The sequence below is a fragment of the Siniperca chuatsi genome, linkage group LG14, assembly GCF_020085105.1.
Source record: "Siniperca chuatsi isolate FFG_IHB_CAS linkage group LG14, ASM2008510v1, whole genome shotgun sequence".
NCBI lineage: Eukaryota > Metazoa > Chordata > Actinopteri > Centrarchiformes > Sinipercidae > Siniperca > Siniperca chuatsi.
Genome location: NC_058055.1, coordinates 8,811,159 through 8,837,916, shown reverse-complemented (window position 1 = coordinate 8,837,916; position 26,758 = coordinate 8,811,159). Strand labels below are relative to the sequence as shown.

The window sequence follows — 26,758 nt, the reverse complement described above, 5'->3', positions numbered from 1 at the left end:
GAGAGTTAAAGCGTCCCTGTGGAGTGCTTTGTGGCAATGTGCGTTACAGAGAAAAGTAATTTATGGATAAGATATGTGTTTGGCTGGCTTATTTTAGAATCCATTAAGATTAATTAAGTATTGCTAAATGTGGTGCTATAGAGTTCAGATTTCGCAGATGCATTCTAATCATTAGCTCACAGTTTATTCAGCCTGCTTAACAGCTGCTAATAGCCTGAGAGAAGCCAGAACAGAGTGTTCTAATGGTTGGAGAACAGCAAATACGACTACTGGACTGGTGGATGGCGAATAAGTGATTGAGAACATCTATTGCACGTTAATGTATAAACCATGGCGTGTGAATGTAAATCTAAACCCCACACACATCCACATAGAATGCATCTGTCCATGCTTGTTAATCAAAGGCAGGGAGAGAGTAAGTGAGACAGAAAGAAGGCAATTAGACACTCTGTCATCAAATATTTGGTTTATTTGGCAGGAAGACTACATTAAAGAGTGAAGGAGACACAGCCAAGCATGTTCAGCCTACTTCATATCCACTATTGTTTCACATAGACTTTGCACAAGCAATTAGCGCCAATCAGGGATTAATTGAGCTAACACAGAAGGAGAAGGGTGGTTTTGGAATTGTTCTGCTATCATTTGTCCTAAGCCCAATTAAAACATCATTTCATTGATTGCCTTTCTGCTCACTATAACTGTGTGCGCATTTGTCAGCACATGTGTGTGTATGTGCGCATGTTTGCATGTGTGGTTGTACTACACAGAGTATGCCTTAAATCTCTATCATCATTCTACAGTTCAATGGAAACTGAAAAAAACACAAACTGATGAGGACTGTGTGAAATCGTGGAAAGCTTCAGAACAAACAAGTAGGTAGACCTTGAGTTGAGATTGCTTTGTCAACTGCCTCTTCTAAGGTCAATAATTTTAACAAGGTCATGTTTGCAGTTCTACATACTTGTCTGTTTTTTTTCTGTTCATTGAATTTGTTATGTGAGGTGTCTATGTACTGTACTGACCGATATCTGCTCTTAAGAGCAGCTTAAAGAACAGTAGAAACAAATAGACAACATATTTAGCTACTTCCCAACATATATGAAACAATAATAATCAAAATAGATCAAAAATAAGATAAAATAAATGATGCTTACACGGTAAATAAAAATATCAACAAGCAGGGATGTAGTTCTGTGGTGTAAAAATGTATTTCAGTGGGTTAAAGTAAAGATAACTAACACTGTCATCTATGTTGCCTCAGGCGAGGTATTCTTTGAAGGATACTAATGGAAAAGACCTGTTCACCTCTGGTCTTTAAACCAGACTTCAGAATGGACATGAGAGCTTCGCCTGATGACATGAGACTGCTTTGATAAGCTGTTAAAATCTGAGAAATAGCTACTAGTCTGATCTAACAAAGCCTTAAACATTATTAGTAAATTCAGGTCACATCAAATGACTTAAATTATCTTAATAATCCACTCTTCTGCATAGGAGATACTGAATTAAAACACCCTTACTCATAAGTTAACTCTAACCCTAACTAAATTTGTCAAGCGATAAGAATTATTTTGGATATTTATAATTGTCCCTTGTCCTACCAAGCCTAGGCAAGATTATAAATGAATCCATTTTAAGAATATATAAGTTTTTACAAACTTTTCTCTTCTCGTGGCAGTGTGACACATGGCACTCAACTAAGTACAATCTTTAATAAAAAACTCTAATGTTGTTAATACATAATGAAAGCATGAATAAATTCAATAAAATATGCAAAACAGACAAGAAAAAACTTCATATTTGATGTTGAAAAGCATCCTGTGTGGATGATTGCACAAGGATAGACTTGCGTTGTCATGACAGAAGCTGGTTATCTGAGGCAATCTGAACCAAGCTGGCAGAGAAAAGAAATGGCCTCTTTACAAGTGCACTCATACAAACTTGTACAATGAATGGCAAATTCGTCAGTGGGATACAAATGTTTTATGTTTTAAAAAGTAATGTTTTTTTTTGATAATGGGTATCTGTGCATCATGATCATCTGTTGCATCATCTTTGTTTTGGACTGAAGAGAATGCAAAGTGAGGAATCATGTTGGCTGTGGGCTGTATTTAGCAGCTGCTGTAACAAAGGACTTTAAATTGCCACTTTCAGTTGTGCCTTGAGAGTCTAAATATGGAGGGTGAGCATTACATTGCATGGATGAAAAATAGTCCCCACTTAACATCAGCACTATCTGGAGCTTGGATGGATTGCGACTGAAACGTACTATCTATTTTTCACATGAATAAAAGGTACAATACATAACATCACGCCTGCTGTGACTTCACCAACTCATGTCTCACTACATCACCATTTTATATTTTAACACATTTTGTAAATCAATATGTCAAGAAGTCCTATGTAGAGATGTAGTTATCTTCATGAATCATTTTCTTCTATCTGAGCAAAAGTTTATTTTTCCACTTCAACAGCTGTATTGTTTCTGAGTGATTTCTGAACAAACATTGATGGAATCCACTGTACTTAGCAACTAAAAACATCATGTGCTTGACTCTCTACAGAGCAATTTTGCACTGGTGGCCTAGAATAATGAAAATAAGGACTGTTGAACTTTTTTGAAATTTGAAGGACTTTGATTAGCCCTGATGTACGGTAAGAGAACTGCATATTTATCTTGATTAAGTTTGGTCTATAATGTCATTTGCCACATTTTGGCTAGCAGAGGATTTCCGACCACAATTTTATGTGGAACAAACTGGTGGCCTACTTCCAAATCAAGCTAATACCATGGCAAATACAGTCTACTTAAAAAGGGTCAACAATTACAGAGAAATACACTATACTGTAAATATGTGGAAATGTTGCCACATTTACAACTGATTGAACATAAAAGCTTAGAGATACACATCCACTTCTATACAGATAAAACAAACATACTGTAGATTTGATATATTTTGCAAGTCACAGACAGAAATTCAAAAGCAGAAAAATGTTCCCATCCTGAAAATCATCTTCATCTTCAGCCTGTTACTCCTATCCCTTCGCTTCAGCTATTGGCATTTCACCACGCAGGTTACTAAACACATCACTTAAATCCACACAAACAGTGCATTTTGGCTTAGCAAATTACATGAATGGAGTCATTTTGTTAATCTTCTCATTAATTTTTCATTCAACAAGTGGCACACCTTAAAATACAAATTAATCGTGTTAAAAGCCCCAAAAAACTGTATGCCTATTTTCCTTCCATATCATAGACATGTAAAAACTGCTTCTTCATGTGGATGATACATTAGATATATTATATATATATATATTATACATATTACAATCTTCTTTTCAAATAATACTAAAAAGACTTCACAAACACTTCTGATTCTAATATTAGCTAAGCAAAGTTTAATAGGTATGACTGCAAATGCTTCAGCTACTCCAGCAACAGGCAAAATATATGTTTAATTTCAAATCAACAGAACAGCAAGGTCAAGTGTTAATACCTTATGATATAATACCTTACCTAGTGTTAATACCAGCACTAAGCCTATATAGTTTTTCCTATTTAATTGTCCTTCAGCAAGCTCTTAAACTCATAAGAATGTAGTCCAAATTCTCAGAATCACCACAAAAGGTTTTATATATGTAATTAATTCATTCATCCTTACTTATTCACAATTAATCGAGTCTTGATTCCCACAATTCAAACCACCATATTTTACTCATACTAAGGCTGTGTATTGAGTAAGACGCATTGTTACATTTATATGAGTCACTTTTACACGTCATATAAAAAACATTAGAACATCAAGAAGTAGCTCTACAGATCCAAACATATTTATTCAAGCAACACCACACGATCCATTATCTTGATTGGCTAGGTGACATCTGTCATGAAATATTGCTGCAAAGAGTAGCTTTGCAATTACCAATTATTTGATACTCAAAGTACCCTGTAGTCTATCAGGACAATCAAGAGCTGTAGAAATGGTGCTTTGCAAAAACTCTTTAAGCTTGAATTAAATAAGGTGAGCAGGTTGGATTTAAGTTCAGTTTGGACAGTTCTTCACAACAGCTTTCACAAACAGTTTCACACTGCATGGTCTGAATTGACTCCATTAGATATTTCCAGGAGAATTGTTTACAGCAGCTTTAGCAGTAACAGTTAGAAAGAAAGAAAGAAAGAAAGAAAGAAAGAAAGAAAGAAAAGAAAGAAAAAAAAATTACTGTCACCTTTTTGTCATTGGTATTTGTGTAAGGTCCAGATAACCCAGCCACAGCCTAGGGCAAGGCTAAAAGAACACTTCTGACCATAAATTGCTTAATTTGTTGGCAACGGAAGTGTCTGTTATCCAATAGGCAGAGCATGCAGGCAGGCAATACAAACCAACAACCTAATTGTTTCAGGGGCTTCATGACCCCTTGTGACAACTGCCTCCCCACCCAACATCCATCATGGGAAATGATGAGGGGTATGTTTGTCTCTATTTTATATGCATTTCTGCACACTCTGACAGAAAGCTGTCAGCTGTGGGGCTGGAGTGATTTTCCACTGGCATCCATAGAGAAAATCCTGGTTGGATTCAAAACTGTCTGGCTTTTCTGATGTGTAAGAGTGTTGGAGACAGGCCTAGCAGGTTTAAGCAGATTAATTAGGGTGTAGCGAAGACTGTGAAGAAATCTCTCTTCCATAGATGCTATATCCACTGACACAGCTTTGCATACCAGCAAGTGCATACTGCCACATCTCGCTCTCTCATAGACACACACAAACATACTGCACACAAACACACACAGATGAAACACTGTTGGAGGGCAAAAACTCTGCCATGGCCCCCACCTATCCTCTCCCTCTCCAGGGTTAGTCCAATAATCATACCCCTCCCTCTCTCCCTGAATGTGTTTATCCTCCCTGTTTCCCTCTCACTTTGTTTTTGCTTAGAACACATTTCCCCTTGTTAGTGCACTTGCAAGGAAAATGCTATTCTATTAGGGATGATTTTCACTTCCTGTCTCTTCATCGGAACATGGTGTTCGTGTAAACATGGTTGGCCAAGAGGTGAACAAAAAAAAAAACCCATCCAATATGAGAAAGAAACAGACCACCCAGGGATTAGCAGCTGTGAAAGTGCTGCAGTTTAAAATTCAAAACTGATGCACAACACCAATAATGATGGAAGTTGGTTCTTTGTGTAGCACACTGGATGTTGCTCACAAGATATGGAAAGTGAAAATGAACCCATCCAAACTGAAACCAAAACTTGTTATTCCTTCTACCCTATCTGTGAGCACCCATTATCTTCCATCTTATCTCACTGCACTGATTGATATTGAAGAAAAGACAAGGGCAGAAAATAGAAGCGCCCCCCTCGCCCCTCCCTGAATCCTCATCACCATCATCATTTTCATCATTACATGAAATATGGCCGAGAGCATAATCCCACAATGCCGTGCAAATGTCGACGTGAGTTAGCATCAAGAAGACACAAGAGATATGCATGCATCATCTGGCCAGGAGAACATCACTTGTGGGGAGACAGCCAGAGGCCCTAAGGAGGAGATGTGGAGAGGAGGGGGGGAGAGTGAAGAGGAGCGAATGAAAGAGAATAGAGGGAGAGGAATAAAGGGTGCAGAACAACAGAAGGGAATTGAGAGGAAAGTGAAAAGAGAATGAGGTACAATATTAGGGAGGAAAAAAAGGATGAAATGAGTGGGATATTCACCATAGTGCAGGCAGGGAAATAATACAGAGGCAATCAGAGAAAATGGAGGCATAATATCCCAGGGTTGCATAATCTCCACAGATTCAAACATAATGCATAATCTCCACAGGTTCAACAATACACCATGTGCCCTAATTCTGAGCCTATTACAAAGTGTGTGCCATTTGGTTGGTGTACATGGGTATGGATTTTTTTTTTTTTGGTAGGAGCCTTAATATGGGAGTGAATTTAGGATTGGCTGGGGGTCCTTCTGAAGGGTGCAGACAGCTGCATGCAGCATCCTTCCACTTTGCCTTCTATGTACTCTAATGCCCTTCACTGACCAGATTAAAGCCCAAATGACAAATGCACAAAGGCTGGAAACATCTGCTCTGGAACACACTGTCCATCCCTCCCCATGCTGAGCTCTCCTGGTCACTCCTCAGTTCCAGTCCCCATGCGGACAACATCTGCAGCAATGGACTAGTGCACATTAACTACTGGAGCATGAGACCAAGCTAACCCACTAACCATGAGAGCATCATCCTCTACACAGGAACACAAGTGCTTTATAAAACTGCTTTCCACATTGTTGCCTTCTCCATAATTAAATGGATGTTACCTGTATACTTTTTATGATAGCCTGGTTCAATAACAGTGATTCATTCTCCAGTGCAGTGTTTAGATGTTGCTGCTATGGTTTTCCTCATGCTGCATATGAATTTGGTCCAAGTATTAGTGTTGTCTTGAGCCATCTTTCCCTCCCCAGTACTCAGCCTGGGGTATACAGGGTTGCTGTGAGGAAAAGGTAAAAAGAGGAAAGTGTGGTGGATCCTATGAGATACCAAATACTGCTACATCCACTTAGCCTTGTTGAGTCTGCTTCACATTTACACTCAATTCAGCCTACACTTAACCTTTTCCTACTGTATATAGCAGCCAGGTCACTCTCTAAAGACTAAAAAACACTGGTTGTCAACGAAAGAGTCTCAAGTCTGGCAAAAAATGTTTCACTTCTACAACAAATGCAATTACACGGCATGCCATCCTTCATTGTGAACAAGTGTAAAGTAAGTATGAAGTTAAGCCATTATAGGCCCTGTAGCTCACGACATGTGCTTCCTATCACTTTTAATTCAGAAGAGGGATTTTTACAGCTGCGGTGAAGCACTTAAGAGTCCTCACAGCATAACAGTAAATGGAGCATAGCAGCAGTGCACAAACTGCAAATAATTAATAAATATCTAAGCTAAAGGATAACAGATTACTAGGTCTGTGCATTGAGGAAATGAAGGACACCAAATGACATGATGTTTTTAATGTTGGAGATGAGGCAGTATTCTAGGGTGGGGAGTGGTAAGGGAGTGTGCAAGGTGCTTATTGAGAAGAATGTGAAGTCAGAAAAGGTTTGGTCACTATAAGGACTGAAAGTAAAGCATATTGAGGTTCTGATTAGGAAGTGCAGGATGGTTAGCAGCTGTTTCATTATCAGACACACCACTTAGACCCCTGGTAACTGGCTATGAATCTACCATCCAGTCCACCCCTTTGCCCTTGCAACACCAACCGTAACTATTTATTTATTTACACAAACAGACACCTGTCAGATGGGATGGAATCTTATTTGCTGCCTTGTCACAATTACATCCTGTACAACAGTGGAGAATGAATTGACACACATTGGGGTGCAGCACTTTGAGGATTTGTTGGTATAAAAGGCAGTTACAGGCCATAAAGCGGTGCTCACTCTGTCTTGTATAGCGTGTTTATTTATGAAATAAACTAACCCAGGTAAAAAGCATGAGGAAACAGATGCTTGAGTGTATGGGATTGGGGGTTGGATAAAAGAAAGATACTACGTTCAGTGGATTTCATGAATTAAACAAGCTTCCGGATATTCCCTTTCCTTTTTACTCACTGAGGTGTATAGTGGGGAAGTCTGATGTCATCTTATGGCTGCCCTGGCCCTGGCACTCTCCACTTCTTGTGAATCAGAGGATATGGCGGGTGGAGTTGTTGACAATTTCTGGGCAAACTGATGTGATGGAGGTGAATGAATGGAAGAAAGGAAGTCTGGAACGTGACACTTAGCAGTTATAACAGTGCTTTGGCCTAGATTGGTGGAATGTTGGGTAGGCCACATGAATAATAAACCAACTGCAGAGTCCCTCTGGCTGACTGGTGATGTTCTTCACTCTCATCACCCCAGCCAGACTTGAGACCTCTGAAGGGAGTGGATAAGCTTACTCAAATTTGTGGCATTACACCATGAAAAGACAAGATATTTTAACACAATGACTATCTTACAATCCTGCTTAATTTAGCCTACCAGAAAATAATGAATATGCTACATTATAATACTACTGCTTGTGAATGTGCAAATGTACCTGGTTGTTTCTTTTTTTCATTAGTAACAAATCTGCCTGAAGACACATGACTTAGCTTTGTCCAACTCAGATGCAAACTCAATCACACGCGAGTAAAGGCACTCATTCCACACACAGACAGTGGTGTGAAAGATTGTTTGCCCCCTTCCTGATTTCTTTTTTTTTTTGGATGTTTGTCACATCTTAAATGTTTCAGATCATTAAACAAATTTAAATATTAGTCAAAGATAACACAAGTAAACACAAATTGAAGTTTATAAAATAAAGGTTGTTATTATTAAGGGACAACAAAATCAAACCTACATGGCCAAGGGCACATGGCCGTGTGAAAACGTGATTGCCCTCCTGTTAAAACATAACTTAACTGTGGTTTATCGCACCTGAGTTCAATTTCTCTAGCCACACCCAGGCCCACTGCCACACCTGTTCTCAATCAAGAAATCACTTAAATAGGACCTGCCTGACAAAGTCAGACCAAAAAGTAGAAGTAGACCAAAAGATCTTCAAAAACTAGACATCATGCCGAGATCCAAAGAAATTCAGGAACAAATGAGAAAGAAAGTAATTGAGCTCTATCAGTCTGGAAAAGGTTATAAAGTGGTGAACCTTCCCAGGAGTGGCCGGCCGACCAAAATTACCCCAAGAGCGCAGCGACGTCTCATCCAAGAGGTCACAAAAGACCCCACAACAACATCCAAAGACCTGCAGGCCTCACGTGCCTCAGTTAAGGTCTGTGTTCATGACTCCACCATAAGAAAGAGACTGGGCAAAAATGGTCTGCATGGCAGTGTTCCAAGATGAAACCCACTGCTGAGCAAAAAGAACATTAAGGCTCATCTCATTTTTGTCAGAAAACATCTTGATGATCCCCAAGACTTTTGGGAAAATACTCTGTGGACTGACGAGACAAAAGTTGAAGGTATGTGTCCCATTACATCTGGCGTAAAAGTAACACCGCATTTCAGAAAAAGAACATCATACCAACAGTAAAATATGGTGGTGGTAGTGTGATGGTCTGGGGCTGTTTTGCTTCTTCAGGACCTGGAAGACTTGCTGTGATAAATGGAACCATGATTTCTGCTGTCTACCAAAAACTCCTAAAGGAGAATGTCCGGCCATCTGTTCGTGACCTCAAGCTGAAGTAAACTTGGGTTCTGCAGCAGGACAATGATCCAAAACACACCAGCAAGTCCACCTCTGAATGGCTGAAGAAGAACAAAATGAAGACTTTGGAGTGGCCTAGTCAAAGTCCTGATCTGAATCCTATTGAGATGCTGTGGCATGACCATAAAAGGGCAGTTCATGCCCGAAAACCCTCCAATGTGGCTGAAGATGAGTGGGCCAAAATTCCTCCACAGTGCTGTAAAAGACTCATTGCAAGTTATCGCAAACACTTGATTGCAGTTGTTGCTGCTAAGGGTGGCCCAACCAGTTATTAGGTGTAGGAGACAATCACTTATTCACACAGGGCCATGTAGGTTTGGATTTTGCTTTCCCTTAATAATAACAACCTTCATTTAAAAACTGCATTTTGTGTTTACTTGTGTTATCTTTGACTAATATTTAAATTTGTTTGATGATCTGAAACATTTAAGTGTGACAAACATGCAAAAAAAATAAGAAATCAGGAAGGGGGCAAACACTTTTTCACACCACTGTACATGTAGTATGATCGCATGGGCATGCTAAGGGTCAGTTTGAATATTACTAATGTGATTTTACTTTTTTTCTGACCATAATCCTTTCTGTGCATTCTAATATTGATGCCTGACTTTATATAGTGGTTATGAAACATGGCTGAATGTAGTTTTCAGAAAACAGAAGGCTACACTCAGCTGCAGCTTCCATATATGACAGCAGCAATAAGTTACAGCTGTATCTGTAATAGTGTGAAGGCCTCATTCAAGGTCTGCTAATGGAGTAGCTTAAGCCACCGCCAACTCATCTAAAAGGAGATGTATAGCCATATTTCAAATTCAAATGTTGAAACACGACTGCATTAAATTATAGCCAATAATGTACTGTGTACGGCATCACAATATACTACCTTGAAAGGTAGACAGCAGCGTGTAATGAATCATTTTGTGATCCGTCATATTGAAAATGGATTGTGTGGTATGGTCTTCGCCAGGTCCCAGCCCAAACACATACACACAAAATAAAATGATCAAATGTCTCTGTATGTATAACGTGGGTGGGTATTAAAATATTTTAAAGAAAAATCTGAATTCATTTTTACCACACAGTCTTCTGTTGGACTAGTGCAACTTAAACATTAAAACTCAAGGCTACTTTGACAGTAAAAACATTTTTTCTCACTGTACGAGAAGCACTGTCTGTCAGATAGGGACTGAGTAGCTGGCAGCTGCACCCTTCCACACTGTTTTGCTGGAGGATTTTCAATCTGTGGGCTGGACACCTCAGGCAGACAGGAATATTTGGTTTATTCATAACAGGGATCCTCAGTCACAGGCTGTCACAGGTACATGGGAGCAGCTTGACCCAATATGACCTTTACCGGAGTTTTTCCAATGACTTCCTAAACGCAACCACTGTTATACTAATGGATGGCACTGAATGTGGCTGTCATTAGACTACACCTTACAATGAATACAGCCTAGTCTAGTTTAGGTGCCGATCACACTGGAGTTGTACTATTTCATGAACCCTTTCATCAAGGTACTCTAGTTTTAGTTATGTCTTTTCTTTTAAAGAAAATCCAACAATAGCCCTAAACTTGATGATGCATTTAATAAAACAGTATTTCCAGGAAGGTTAAATCATTAATGAGGACAAATGAAAAAAAAAAAATCTAATCAAGTGAGCACAACATTAAGCCAAATTATACAACTGAATTCTAGTTTTTGCTTCGATAGACTATTTTCTATTTAGTTAGCTCTCTAGTTTTTGTTATAAAATGCTTGAAATTGAAATACAAAAATTCTATATACACATTACTTGAAGGGGAGACGCGGATCAAGCAGAATTATTATAGAGAAAGATTTAAATTAAAGTCAAATTCAAATTAAAGTCAAGTTGACTATTGCCAAAGTATAACCTATTTAACTGTTGTCAGATACTAAGATTCAAGAGGATGACATAGCCACCTAAAAATTTACCAGGGTATAATAAATACTCAGTGTCCAATTTATTAGGTATACCTGTCAGTGTAATACAATACAACAGCCCCACCATAATATCTATCTTTATGAAGCTCATAATATTCAGTTTTTGGTGACAATGTCAGTATGTGTGTGTATAATTGAATGTGTAAATTCAATTATATGTTTATTATTGAGCTCATAGTTAAGGTGGTGTTGTACTGGACTGCATTACATTGAGATGTGTTATTCTAATGTCTAATTGTTTGCCCTTCCCATTTACATAGATGAGGGGGTCAGAATATTAGAAACACCACTCAATATAATGCAGTCCAGTACAACACCACCAGTAACTATGACCTCATTGCCAAAACATGTGATATAATAAACACCTTTTATGACACTGTCAACAGAAATTGAACAATATAGGCATCATAAGAGTAGACTGTTTGACAGAACAGTTGTATTGGATTGCATTAGACTGTACAGGTGTACTTAATAAAGTGGCCACTGAGTGTATAAAACCATTTTGGAAAACATATAAGACTTAGAGTAAATGTATTAAAAAGACACTAATTGACTCTAAAATGTAACATGTTGTAACAATTGTATCTTGAATTTATGCATACATACAGCTGTTTCTTAAAATAATTAGAAAGCTACAACAAGCTTCAACACAGTAAATCCAGTTAGTATGCTTCTTCACACCAGGCATATGTTTCTTCCAACCAACTGTAAGAAAGTGCACCAGAGCTCTTAAAGGTGTTTGCATGGTCCAATTAACACCAGATGCTAGCCCTTAGCTAACTTACCGAACCTCATAATGCACAGACCTCCAAGGAGTGAGCATGGTCCAGTTAGCACCAGATGCTAGCCCCTTATCTCACTGTCTTCAGCCAAAAAATATGCATAAATTAGTTCCACTTGCCTGCTCTTGCCACCTCTATTTGCACTGTTATAAGCATTAGACCACCTTAAACAGAGGAAAATAAATCTCCTATATGGTTCCAAAGCTGTATCAAACCGAATGGTATTTTTTATTATTGTATTTACACTGACACAAGACCAAACAACAAATAACATGACATGTTGAGCTATTCAAAAGATTGTGTGGCCATTTCATCAGCCATATTACAGGCAAATATGCTATTATAATCAACCACGGCACTGGACAGCAATTATAGTAAGTATGCATTAAATGCAAATAGTTGATTCATTGAGATTCTACTACTCTGGAGTGAAAACACAGATGGCAATCAAATATATATTATTATTATTATTATTATTATTATACATACATTTGACTTCCTGTGTGACCTCATTGAAAGCAAGAACCCATTGTCCTCAGACCAGACAACTCCAACCTTCCTTAAATTGTCCTCATCATCACAAAGTTGCAAATGAATCAGTCAAGTGTGAAGTAGCTTGCAATTGTCATCCATCATGATTATATTAATCTCAGTACACTGCAATATAGCAGGATTGCAACTATTGTGAAGACAACATGCTAACCTGTAAAAAATGGAAACTACAGGTCTTCTAACTGTATCAATCAAAGACCGCAGTTACATCAGAAATGTTTTTAGCACTGGATGGCACATTTTTCAAATTCTGATCGAGGGCTCAAAGAGCCCTTAGTGGGAAAAAGTTCAACTCTGAACAGATAAATGCTCTGGGGCACTGCAGCTTTTTTTCTCTGCTGCCCAATTGTAAGAGCTCAGGGTTTGTCCTTCCCAACAGCACTGTCAACAACAGAAATGGAGAAAAAGGCTAGTAGTGCTTATTACTGACCACCCGGAGCTACATTATCTGATTAAATGGACAAAACTTGCCACGACATAAACAACAAACATCAAGCTTAGAGGAACATTAGTGGGGCACTTGAACCTTTGGGTATAATTTTAGATTTGTGTTTCAGTTACTGCTGTGTTTTTGATTGCCTTAACATAGCTGCCTACGTGCTGCCAAGATGCTCCTCCTGCAAAAAATGCCTCAGTGTGATTGGGATCAGACATATAGAGTGGAAAAGGATTGCGATGTGCCTCACTTTTTCCAGTGTGATCGCCACCTAAGGCTTTTAAAGAATTATGCTCTTGTAGTGCAGGTATATTGACAGCTTTACACATCTTAGTTGTGTCTGTGCTTGAAAGATAGCTCTTTTACCACAAATCCAACTAGATACCCATCATTCAAAGCATTGAAAATGAAAATACATAGAAAATATATCACAGTATTTTTATTGCAACATCTCTAAAATTTCACTGATTTGGCCTAAGTGAACAGCTTTTGCTCTTCCGTGTGTCAAGCACAGCATCACCATTATTTAGCTATTAGTGAAACGGCAGAATAATGTTTCTCCCCAGCCTATTTTATTTATCAGAACACATTGACCAGAGCAGAACACCGCAGAAGACAACATGTAATAGTTTTTCTGTTGCATCATAATGTCATAATTAAGTTTTTCAACTTAAGTCAGTCAATGTATATATCGTATAATTTCATAATGTGAAGATAACTGCTAAAAGTGAAGGTGTAATAATGACAAATACAATGAGAAAACAAACTTATCCTCAACACCTCAAGAGCTGGGAAAGATCATTTCTGATCATCTGGGTTCACAAAACTCACTCTGTACTCTGTCCCAGCTTAACGAGAGCAAGGCAGAGGAAGGCAAACAGGGGATAAGTACACAGGAGGGCTATTGGACTGGCAACAGATGGTGCAATGTGGCCAACCTATCTACTCACAGAAAACATTGACAATCTGCCTGGGAACACACAGGGCTGGCAGGCACTAACTTTGAATGTTGTCAATGGGTAAGAGTGAAATGCATGATTAATGGCAACCTTCCACTTTCCAAAACAGCAGAGAGTGCCTCCCAGTAGAAACCCTACTGAGCCTTACTGTAAGTGGTGTACTACATTTTCAGAATCTCACCACTAACGCGAACTAGAGGCTTAATAATAGTAATGGCTGACCACAACCTCATTTCTGGTATCACAACAAAAATCCCACCCAGAACCCAGGCCTGGACCTACTGGACGCATGACACAAAATACTTTCTAATCCACTACCCACGTGGTGTGGGCCAGTAGCAAAGCACACATATGGAGGTGGGGATAAATGATTCCTTCCATGTGATGCACTTTGAGAGAGAACACTATCGCATGCCTGGAGAAAGTATTTGACTCTCAAATTATGCAAATTAGGCTACTGTTGTTTACTGTGCAGTCTACAGCGCTGAATGGCTCAAAGAAATGCCCATCACTGAGGAGAACACAGGAAAGAAGCAAAGAATGAGGATGAGGATGATTTCACAACACAAGCTGAGGTCAAATTTAGATCATTTTCTGGCAACCTTTATGGACTAAATTGAATAATGTTAATAATAACACTCTAAATTCAGGTTTCATGTTTTGAAGCATATGGTGAGTAGCAATGTCAACCAGTTTTTATTGCAGTACACAAGATACATATATCTTGGCTCAAGAGTTAATACATTCTTCCTAAAGTTATTTAAGACTAGATAAGCATGGGACAGATGGAACAATGGCATTCCCATCCCTTTCGATGTACAGTTTGTAAACACATGTTATCCTTAAGTGCTAGAATTTTCTCACACCTTTCAAAAGACGTGGATTGGTAACTCTAAGATGCTCATATGTGTGGCCATGCGTGATCAGCTGTTGGTTCCCAGAATTAAAATTCGCAAATTACAGATACATTTGTGAGTGCTACAGGACTCTTGCATGCTCATGCATGGGTCGTAATTATGCTGTTTGTTTTGATTAGTGAAACGTGTGAAAGTACGCAAGAGGAAACAATCTTGTGTTGCCAATCACAGCTTGCATGTTGCAAATTTGGTGAAACGGGCCCCTGGTCTAAGGGGCAACCTGATTTGCTTCTGCTAATGTTAACTAATCTAATTAGTTAACTAATTCTCTTTTTGGGGGGAAAAAGGAATGCACAAAATATTTAGCAGCATTGCCAATTGAAGTGACAAATGTCGCTGGTAGCAGAATATATCAGCTGTAATTGTTAGTAACTTGGCCAAAGGTCACAATGAAACTTTTGACAAGCTGGCAAAAGACTGGTTGTCAACAGAGTGGTGAGTCATCTCTAGTGAAATTTCAAATAAATGTCCAGTGTGTTAAATCTCTCAACAAAATAATTATAGTGCACTAAAATATATAATCCAGGCACTAGATGTATCTAGCATTGTGGCTGCTTAGTTTGTTGGCTGCCTGTAACTGGGAGGATTTAATTGATGATTGTCTGGCTGAGTGACTATACTTCTAATTCACTTAGCACAGTCAAACAGAGGGGGACGCATCTTGCTCTTGAGTTTTGTACTAATGAACGCCCTTGCATCCGCCGCCCTTCCACCCACACCTCCCTTCAACACATCACTGTTTATATCTATCTGTCCCTTCTTAATAGTTTGAGGGAGCTGTTCTAATTCCATCAACAGCCACTCACTCTGATGATTAGTGCCAGTCCACTGGTGGCCTGGAGGTTGCACAGTTGTTTGTTGACGTTGCTCTGAAGTAGTACTCAGCTGCAGCGGCTGAATAAACAGACTGAAGATGTGAAAAGCTGGCTCGGTGGTTGGCCATGTGTGATTGTACACACTGACAGCAGGTGACTGTTGATTATTAAAATTACATACTTGGATGTGAGAAACAAGTGACATGCTGCAACAGTAAGAGACACACAGTGAGTTTTGTTTATCAAACAAAAATACAAGACCTTCTAATAATAAACAGACATGGCCTCATTTCTCTATGAAATGGCTGATGTTATCATTTGTGTCAAATATGCACCCAACAAGACTATACAGGAAATCGAATTTCAACAAGGGTGAAAATACTCCAGATTTGTGCCTAGTGGTGGTCTATCAGTTGGTACAGTACATGCTCCCCTATTGGCCTTGGATCAAATTTCCAGCCTGAGAGAAACATGGTTGAAAAATCTTATGTGTATTCTGCATTTTTGCATTTGTGCTTACCCACAGTCAGTTTAGAAAAGCAATACCGACACAAGACACACAATATAAGTTTGCTAGGTTACTGTCTATTGATTCTTCGCCATGAGCTCTACTGTGCAACGTGTATAGGAGAGCAATTGTGTAGAAATAAGTGTTTTTTAGTGAGGCTTGGTTAATTTTTAAGACAAACAAATGTTATGAGGTATATTATTTGTTTTTGCCAGGCTGCCAGCTGTAGATTTGTCTGGCAAATCTGCATAATTTACATATTTTAAGCTTTGCTACAATCTCAAACAGCTGAAGAGTTTTGCATCACATGAAATGAATAATGCCCCTTCAAATTTCAGTCAGACTGAAGCTCATAAAATGTACGACAAACCACCAAAATTGAGCTTGTACAGCACAAATGTACCCAAGGGAGCACCCCTCTAGTTAGCTACATTTTTTAAGCCACATGTTAAAATACAATGCTACAGCCAATTAAAATTTGAGGATGTGTGTGGACTCAGACCATTTTGAGCTAGGCTCACTGTTAGAGCATCCCCACAGCACTTTCATCTACCCTCTTGCTCCCACCCGCAGCATTGCATGACAACTTTGGCTGCAGCAAAACTGGCAGGATCCTGCAGCCCCTGAAGGAGTCATGCGATTATGCATCCCTGTAGCCATGATATTCTGAATTACACAAAGAAGACTAGAGGCTGCCTTGGTCGTACTGTCTTTTATGTAAGAGAAGCTCCAGAAAATACAACCTATTAACACTGTCTGCACAAGAGGAGACAAAACAGAAAAAAAAAATTGGTTAGTGTGTGTTATTTCAACTGGCAAACAAGACTGAAATAATTTCATTTGTGGTTAAAGTGTGAGCAAGATATCTGGATGTAGCTTCTACTCTAAGTGGTGAACATCAAAACTATACAGGGTTGGGGGAAAAAATGCAAAGGGGATTTAAATTTGAAGCAACTAAATACCAAAGCCTACACAGTCATTATGTTACCATCCAGCTTTAAAGGAGACCTGACAATTAGGCAATTGAAAATCCCCCAGAGTCTCACAGTCGTCTAGTAGCAGGTACTTGACATTTAATGTACATTGGAAATGAGAGTATTTAGGTCCCACGGTTGTTCTGCATGATCATATAAGCGGCAAAGGAATACAGATATTTATTGAAGTATGAGGTGCATTCCACTGTGCAAACACTGATCCCTAAGATGGTACTGCCCCCATAGACAGAGAAAAAAACATACAAATTCACAGAGAGATCTAAATAAGGCTTCAAGAATGATCCAATGCTCTACAATACATCATTCAATACTGTAATGACAGCATGTCATGAAACATTAAAGCTGCTCTAGCTCTCTTCCATATTTACTTTCTGCTAGATTTTTCTCCTGTATGTTTGGTACTTGACATTTTGCAACAGTAAACCATATTTGTTATTTTACCCTCCATATGTGTGGCTGATACATAAGTAGCGTACCTCTCTTCCAACAATAGAAAAAAACAATTTGTTAATAATAATTGCAGCTCCTACACTTACAATGAATGTAACAATTACTCAGAAAACGAATGCCTGTTTGAGCTGCAAAACACAAATGAGCTTTATTGTATTTAAGGAGCCACAAAATCCCCACAAAATCACTCTGACACAGTCATTGTGTTCATAAAGTCGGCCTCTATTCAGTCAAGGGAATCAGTGGAGCAGCTATAACATTTGTCTCTTGACACTATAACGACAGTTTTGGGTCTCTGGTTTCTTTGAGAGAGAATTATTCACTATCTTCGAATACAACTGTACTGTTCAAGATGTGCAGTGTAAATGTAATGTATAACACAGTGTAAATTCTGATTACAGAGAGACAGGGGTACTTTTATAGCAGCTTTAGCACTAGATAGTAATCCACTAGAATATCACCACACCACAATGTCTCAATTTATACGTAAAAGCCAATGCTGTGTCCTGTAACAGGACATACACACACACACATTCCTATTTGAAGCCAGATTTATGTCCTCTCAAATACCCAGCATCTCCTTAAGCATTAGTATTTCTAGGACAGTCCACCACTATTGATTTGAGAGGAAAAGGAGAGGGGAGGAAACAGCAGCAGTAAAAGAAGACAATACAAATACAAGTGCTTAATGTGGAAAAGGCGATAAGACAAAGAGAGGATGTGGTGCACAAAAAGACACAAAGATCTCAGATAATGTCTCGACTAAGTTGCTATTAGGTTCAGGGCTCTTGTCTCAGTTTGTATATTTTGTTTTTTTTCTTCCTATTCCATGATTTCCCCTAAAAGCCAAACACAGATCCAGAGTGGGTGACAAATCAGCACAAGTCACAACAGCACCGTAAAGACCATAATTCTGATGGGGAGACTCCCTTCCAATTCTTATTACAACAAACTACAGTATACATCATAGTCAAGTTATCAGGTCCAACATTTCCTAAACTCACCAATTTTAGGATTCAAAACAGGACTAAAATTGAATCACTGGGCATGTATATAGAAACACTTGGGCAGGTAAATGTTTTGTAAATTTTAAATCAAATTGCAATATACTGTTTGCCTGGAATTCCCTATTTCTTGCTTGTGTACTACATCTCTGAGAGTGAGAAACAGAGAGCAGGAGAGGCAGTGTGGGTGTTTGTGTGTGCATGCATGTATATCTTTGTGTGCGTCCGAGCGTGTGTGCATCTTGTTCATGGCAAGAAATCAGCTCAGTTTAGCACATAATGGAAATGTGAATAGCCCAGAGCGCCTCTCTCCCACACAGGGAGAGAACTGGCTGGGAGCAGGCTGCATCTTTCCAAATCCAAACAGTGAAAGGGAGTTAGCTAGGTTAAAATCCTGCCCCCTTTTTCTCTCCCTCCCTGGAGCGATTCACAGCTCTACCCATACATTACTCAAACAGGTCATCAAAACAGGTCTCACTAGCTGTCTGAAAACATATTCACACACATATGCGCACACATGCTATGCACACGGCTAAGCATGCACACACACACTTGTAGGTTCAGTGGATAGGTGACGTTGCTCCTATTATGACAGATAACATCTTATATATGGATCCCTTAGCACAACAGCCCGGACATTTTATGCTTAATTTAACATAAATTCTACCTTTTTCAGATTCAACATTAACACATTTTCACATTTTCATACACCACACAAAAGGTTACCAACCTCAATACATACTGCACAACTTATCCATTTTTCTGTCATGCAACACTGAGATTCGTTTGACTAGGGCATTACCTTTGTGCCCAGACGGACATGATGAAAACTCAGACTTACATGCTACTTCTAGAGATGCATTCCGGCTTACGGCCTCTCCTAGATAGTTTCGGGCTACACACACGTAGCTGCCATCGTCGGGCTTGCTCCGTCGCCCGTGGACGATGCGTAGGAAGAAGAGGGACCCACTGGGCAGCAGCATACGGTGGGAGCGGGGGTTGTCGCGGTCCGTCTCAACACGCTCCCCATCTTTGTACCATTCCACCGTAGGGGTCGGACGGCCCTCTGCCTTACAGTTGAGAGTGGCTGGTTCCCCTTTGGACACAATGAGGTCAGAGGGGTGCTCCACAATGCGGGGAGGGAAGTCTTCTTGGCGAAGACGAGACCCTGGAGGGGAAGAAAGTAAAAAGTCCCATTAAAGAAATAGTAATAATATGCACATGCAATTAAATAATGCATTTTAATTTTGCTGCAGCAGAAATAGCAATATGTTGTTTGTTAAATGCAGTTAACTATTTAGTTACCATGAGCAATAGCAACTATGGCCAAACAAAGATGACAAATAGAAATGTCCAGTCTTGTGTCTGAACATAAGGCAAACTTGAATAAATGGTCTATATAGTTCACATCTCTCACTAACATTTTATTTTCACTGCTTTTTAAACAGTTAACAATAAATGTACTTACATTTGTAAATGTGATTTGTAGAATAAAACAAAAGAAAAAATGTATTACAGTCCTTGAAAGGAAAGTTGATTAGTGTCAGGTTCTTACTGGCTGCACTATATGCTGTGTTACTACACTCAGGCTCCCATATTTACTTTCACAGACAGGAGCCGAGGAGTCATTACATCTCATTAGCTTTTTCATTAACACGTTCCATCAAACACTGACATCATCAAACATGTTGTCTCAGTGGGTGTAGAACAGCAACTGCTACATTGAATTTTTCACTTTCTGTAATAATGTGGATATAAAAAGTTTACATTTCTCTTTCCTCTTTAAAGGCTGCATTGTCATATTAGCATGCATAATATTTAGATTTTAATGTGAGTATTTGATATTCAATCCTCAGCAAATGTCACGAGAGTGCCTAATCCTGACTATCCTGATAAGAATAATGTCATAGTGTGTGTAACCGCAACCCAGTTAACAACCCTTACTCTGTTCATTCTTTCCATCGATTTGGCCATATGAACACCTTAGCTCAAATCAGTGCTGTTTCTTAAATTCCACCTCTAAATGTCACAGAGGAATGACCCAAATGTAGTGCCACTGTGTTTGTTTACAGACATGACAGCATCACAACTCTCATCTGTTTCATGGTGTATGAGCACATTATAATATCTGTGTTAAAAGGTCTTCCTCTTTTTGTTGTGTGCATGCAAACAAACCTAGAGTGTGATTTTTGAGTTGCTAACCCAGACTTTTTGGACTGTCATAAGGTGAAGAAATAAATACGATATAAATAAATTGAAATGATGTTATACGGTCTCTTGTTTTTTTGCCTCTGACGGTGACAAATCATACAAATTGCAAAGGTAGCCATGAGGACTGGCTGCAACACAGCAACCGAAATAAAGCGAAATGTGAGTAAAATTGATGTGACAGTCTATAATGTTAAGAGGTTTGTTGACAAAAAGCATTCCATTAGCAGGCGCCAACACACCAAACCATGGTGATACATTATGTTTTTAACATGCTTTTAAAAACCTGTACATATCTTGGGTAAGTAATATTTACGTGGATCCACAATGAAGCACAAATAAACACAGTTTGTGGAATACTGATTTCTTCTAATTGGTTGTCCCATTACCCAGTTTCCACTGTGGCTAATGCAGAGTTAGAGACTTGTACTATCAGACAACAGAATTGAAATTAGATGATTTAAGTTGTGGGTGGCTCAGTGGCTCAGTGGTTGGTACTGTCATCTCACAGCAAGAAGGTCCTGCGGGGTCCTGTCAGTCTGTTAACTCTGGACTGGCAACCCATTCAGGGGGTTTGCTTGTTTTCTGCAAAATACATGCTCCAGCACCCCATGACCCTGAATATAAGTGGGGATAGAAAATGAATAGATGGATGGATTTTTTTATGTGACTCCTTGAATTAAATGTTGGCATTTTAACAGCTGAATAGTCCTGTATTTGGCTGGAGTCTTAAAATAATGATTCTTGGTAAGGATACATTCAGAATACCCCTTTGGCCAAAACGTTGCTTATCTTATTCATCAATCTTTGTGTACACCCAGGTCTTTTTTTGCTCCACCAGTGAGTCGGTTTATGGGGATCTATCCATGGTGCTGAAGCTGAAACTCAAGATCTTGCAGGAAAAAGCTGGTAAGGAACCTGTTGGGGCTTGTAAGCAGGGACCACAATAATAAAAGTCACTTTGAGGTGACATCTGTCTACCAGTAGAGTTCAGAGGAACCTAATTTAGGCTCATAAAAGATTAATTTGATTGTCAAGCAAAGAGCACCTGTCTTTCAGGTTGATGTGTCACAACCACAAAGTCAGCCCGAGCCCTGCAAATTCAAAATTAGTAATATTGTTAAAAACTAGAAGAGAAAGATACTCTAAGCATTATCCTCTCTAATAGATCACAATTACCTACAGTATTGCCACAGGCATAGTCAGTCAGACACCATCAATTGGGATCACTTGTGCCTCATTCTCACAGATGTTTGAATACTAAATCGAAAAGCTGAAATGTACACTAAGTTTATTATTTATATCTGCAGAATTGATTACAAGACAATGCAATGGCCCTGCAATTAATCCTATTTTTGTGAAGCTTGTTGTGTTTTTGTTGAGATTGTGTCAGAGACGTGTTGATTAAACCCTCATGTATGTGAAATGGGATGAACAAAACATTGGAAACACCTTTCAGCAGCAGTCCAATACAAACTACAGCCTTCAAAATCACCTTAGAGTTCTATCAACACCTCCTTGAAAAAAAAAAAAGATTACTATAAGCTTCACAAAGATACTGTAAAATGAATTGCATGAATTGAATCATTGCATTGTTTTGCTTTAGATTGCACATATGTGCTGTACCAAACAAACTGCCAACACAGTCAATCAAATGTCCTGTAACCACCCAAATCCACACCCACTTGAACCCGCCTGCACTTCACTTACTCCACTGACACAGATTTATGTTCTATGGGCTGCAGTGGACAACTTATTACAAAACACTTCATGATAAGGACAACACGTCCTGTTAAGATATGATCTTAGATAAGTCTCTTAGGTGCAGCTGGATTTGTACATATGTTTAGTAGGTCCATGTATTGTATGACTAACCTGTAGACACAAACAGTCAGGGGTGGATTTCCAGTCTATATGAGTAAGCATCTTCTCTATGGCACATAGACGTTTCAGCTATAGGACATACAGTTAGCTCCATCATCTGCTTGAGCAACCTTTTGCATTAGGCCACAGACTATGACCCAAGATGAGTCAGTCGATGCATTTGCAACACTTTTAAAGGTCTATACAAGTACAAGACAACCAGCATATGCAATCTAGGGAGTTAAATTGATTAAAAAAAATAGAAAATAAAAATTGATAAAGGTCTCCTTTCTTTGAGAAAAAGTTGTGTGGTCAGCACACATTTCAAACCACAATACAGGCAATTTAAAATCTGCCAAAGATTAACAAATGTACAAATGTGCTGAATTAGGGCAGCCCTTGTGAATAAATGAGCAACTTTCGTAGCTAACCCATTAAATAGTTGGCCTGGCACAATATCTTACATCAAGACTAAATGAACCAACTATGATATGGTGCATTGGCATGGTGCATTTTACTTTAAACACGAATTCAAGAGGAACAACAAATTCACAGTAGGCCTACATCATGTGGGATACTCGGTATCTTCTTGATGCACTTGAACTCACAAGACCATGGGTCGAATACGCTTCAGGTCACAGCCCAGTGTGTTTTTCTAAAGCTAAATGTGAGGCACGACAATAATTTCAGCCATAACATTTAGTAATAGATGTATTCATAAACTTACCGTCGGTTTGGGTGTACAGAAGTCCACAGAGAAATAAATACTGTAGAGGACCCATTCTGGCATATTGGCCCCGTAAGCTATCGGCGCATGAATTCTTCCTTAAGCGAGAAAAACTGTCAATTAATCAGTCAGTCCTGTTTTCACTTGAGCGACTTTGTGACAATTTACTGTTTCAGGTTAGTAAACTAAAACAACCAAAACAGTTATTTCAGCCGCTGAAAGAAATCATTCTCATTCGCATGTCCATTCTTCCTCTCCAAGAGCGCACCAGTAAGCAGTGGTCTGTCGACTCGCCGACACGTTGGAAATTTCTGCAGTCACCAACTGCAAACATCACCGACACCCAACGACACTCCAGTTACCGACGGTTTCCCCGTCCGACGGCATTCTTCTGACACTTTACCGGGTCCGACCGCAGGCAAACGTATCCATCCTCACGCGGGACAAGTTGAGAGATGAAAGGTGGAGATGGGATTCAGTCAGAGGTGAGTAGCTGCACGGTGCAGCACAGCACAGCCCCTCCTCTCCACCACTCCGCTGCCCTGGGAGAAACTAACCGGCGAATATAACGTGCACAATAGATCCGAACACTAAAACTCAGTAGCGGTCTACATTCTGGACAATTGGATGCTGATAATGATGCTCATTAGTGTTTCTTTCCCTTTTTTTTTTCTGGGAGACAATTTAACACAAACAGCTGATAAATTCACTAGACACAGTCTGCAGCATGATCAATGTATTTAAATGAAAGTATGCTGCTTTAGCCATTTTGTTGGTCAGGCTTTGTTTTCTTTCTTTCATTAATTTCTTGGACAGATTAGATGTCTTTACATTGCCTTCGGTGGATTTAGATTTTTGTAATTATTATGTAATTGTATTTCATTGCATGGCTGTCCTTATCAGCTTACAAATAACAAAACACTCATTAAATGTCCTTTTCTCATACAGAGGTGTTTCTGTGTTTAGTTTCCTAACATTGTATTAACATGCAGCACCAGGACACAGTTGATGCATTATTTCTGTGTTATTATTTCTGTACTTTTAACCCTTTCAATTCTATAGATATAGCTACACCATCCTGTCAAAAAATATAATGTGTCAAGTCAAAGAATTTAAACAACCCCCCCAGTTTTACTAGGTGGCATTTTCTTTTCATATTCACGGTTGAAAAAGCTATTACAAAGGTGCACCACTGTGAAGAAATGGCACTTCATTCCTGCCCACTGCCTGAGGTGCTTATCCTGCCTTGTCATCAATACTGTTCAATATTGTCAATGGCATTATAAATGCAGTGCCTCGCCATGAGACTAAAATGAGATGGGCTGCATCAGGTGCTATTGATCCAGAGGGTGAAATTAAACCATTTTTGGCACTGTGTTCACAGCAGTAGATCGAATAATAATTGTGGACAATGGCCAAATAGAGCCTGTATGAAGGGCGGTGTAAAGTGAACACAATCATTTAAATTGGATAGATCTCATCCATCAGATAATGATGTTTTCAGTAGAATTTTCCTGTCAGATTGTTCTTATGGCAGCTCAGCTCAGTTCATAGTGTTGTGAAGACCTCTTGAAGGGCTGGAATGTAACAAACAAACGAATAAAAAGTACCATATTTCCATTCCTGAAAAAACAGAATCCAGTGGAGGATTTAAGTAACTTGTCACAGATCTGAGCCTGCACCGACTGACTGTTTTTCAGATTTCATGCAGAGGCTGACCATAACCCATTGCACGTCCTGTCTGTCAGAAGTGCAAGGAGATAGGAAATAGGCATTTCAAGAAATGAATAACCTCACAAAATCAGTCAAGGTGAACTTTAATGATCTGAGAAGGAAACTTCAAAACATGTTGCTAATTGTACCAAATGAGTAAATAATGCTGCTATTCATCATAAGCACTTACTGTTAAAACAAATGTTAGTATCAATCTTATATCTCCTTCTCTCTCCACAGAGAATTGAGAGAGAAGATAATAGACATAGTGGAAAACTGCAATGTAAAGCCAAAAATACAAGCCTAAATACAAGAGCGATATTAAACTATTCAGTCGGTGAAAAATGTGATGATTAATGAGCATTATCAAGTGACATTGTCACGGCTAAGAGTTATAGACATGAAGTTTGAGACACTCTGAACACAGCTGCACATGGTGAAACACATGCTACTCAGATATTGGTAGTTATTGCTAGTAGTGACAACATAGAGCCAATTATAGGAGCTTATTGTTTAATATGAGGCTTGTGATTCAATATACTGTATGCATTGAACAATTGACTACACATTCTGTTTAAAATCTGCACAACGGGGCGGTGCTGTGTTGCTGTGATGCTGTGTTGCGATGAGATGACATCTCCAGTGTTTGGCACCATATTATGTGTAAATGTATATCATAGATTTTGTTTTTATGTTTTCTTGCTGAGAAAACGCTCTAAATGGCCTAAGTAAACAAAATATGAGACATATTTTCAAGCACTCCTTGCTCTCTTGCTGTACTTACATTGTATGAAATCTGACACCACTATGATGTATCAAATCTAACTGGGATCTTTGTAAATCATAATACTCTGAATAAAAAAAACATACATTACAGAATTTGAGTTATACTCAGAGATGACCAAGCCAGTTTGACTTACACCTCAATTATGGAAAGAAGATGCTAATTAACACATCATCTGAAAACAGGTATGATACATCTGAGAAAAGTACATACATATATATGGTTGGGAGACTGAAAATGGCATTAAAATGGAGAAATCCAGGAGAAAATGGCAAGTGGCATAAGTAATTGCATAAAGGCATTTGATGTCTAGCATAAGGTCAAAAAATAGAATGTACGTTTATTGAGTGAGGTGATTTGATGTTTATCTTTGAAGAATAAGATAAGAGAGGCAGAGAAAGACTCCGTCTCTCATCACACACCAGGACAGACATGTTTCCAGGCAACGTGGGATTCTGCTGCCTTTCTCTCGCAAACCAAAATCAAAAGGGCTACTGGCTCCTATTAATCTACCTCTCTCTCTCTGTTGATCACACATAGGAGACAGTGTCAAGGTCACAAGTTTTGTCCGCACCATTACCTACTCATAACCATGTTTGTCCAAGCCAGGAGTGTTGGAGGTAACAGATGGTGTGTGTGACAGTGTGTTCAACACCAGGCATGCTCAGCCCTAGTGAGAGTAGACAGAGTAGACATGTGTCCTGACCACAAAGCCCAAACCTGTATACAAGTGACAAGCGTCTGTCTAACAGCTTAGGGTGTTCAGTCCGGTGGTTGCCTGACGCAGTGCCTTGAAATTTACACCACTGATTTGAGTATTTTCATATTATA

The 26,758-nt window shown here is 39.1% G+C and overlaps 1 protein-coding gene across 4 annotated transcripts in view; it reads right to left on the bottom strand.

The window, feature by feature from the left end:
* Window positions 1-23,993, bottom strand: part of LOC122888595 (roundabout homolog 2-like) — a 76,977-nt gene extending 52,984 nt beyond the window's left edge. For 2 of the 4 annotated variants that reach the window (XM_044223226.1, XM_044223227.1), the window contains exons 1-2: window positions 23,431-23,993; window positions 19,474-19,800 (exon numbers count right to left, since the gene is read on the bottom strand). In XM_044223226.1, the coding sequence (XP_044079161.1) occupies window positions 19,474-19,800; window positions 23,431-23,485 (382 nt within the window). In that variant the 5' untranslated portion in view covers window positions 23,486-23,993. The remainder of the gene's footprint in view (window positions 1-19,473; window positions 19,801-23,430) is intronic. The other 2 variants (XM_044223228.1, XM_044223229.1) reach the window with 2 other exon arrangements.
* Between the last annotated feature and the right edge of the window lie 2,765 nt (window positions 23,994-26,758).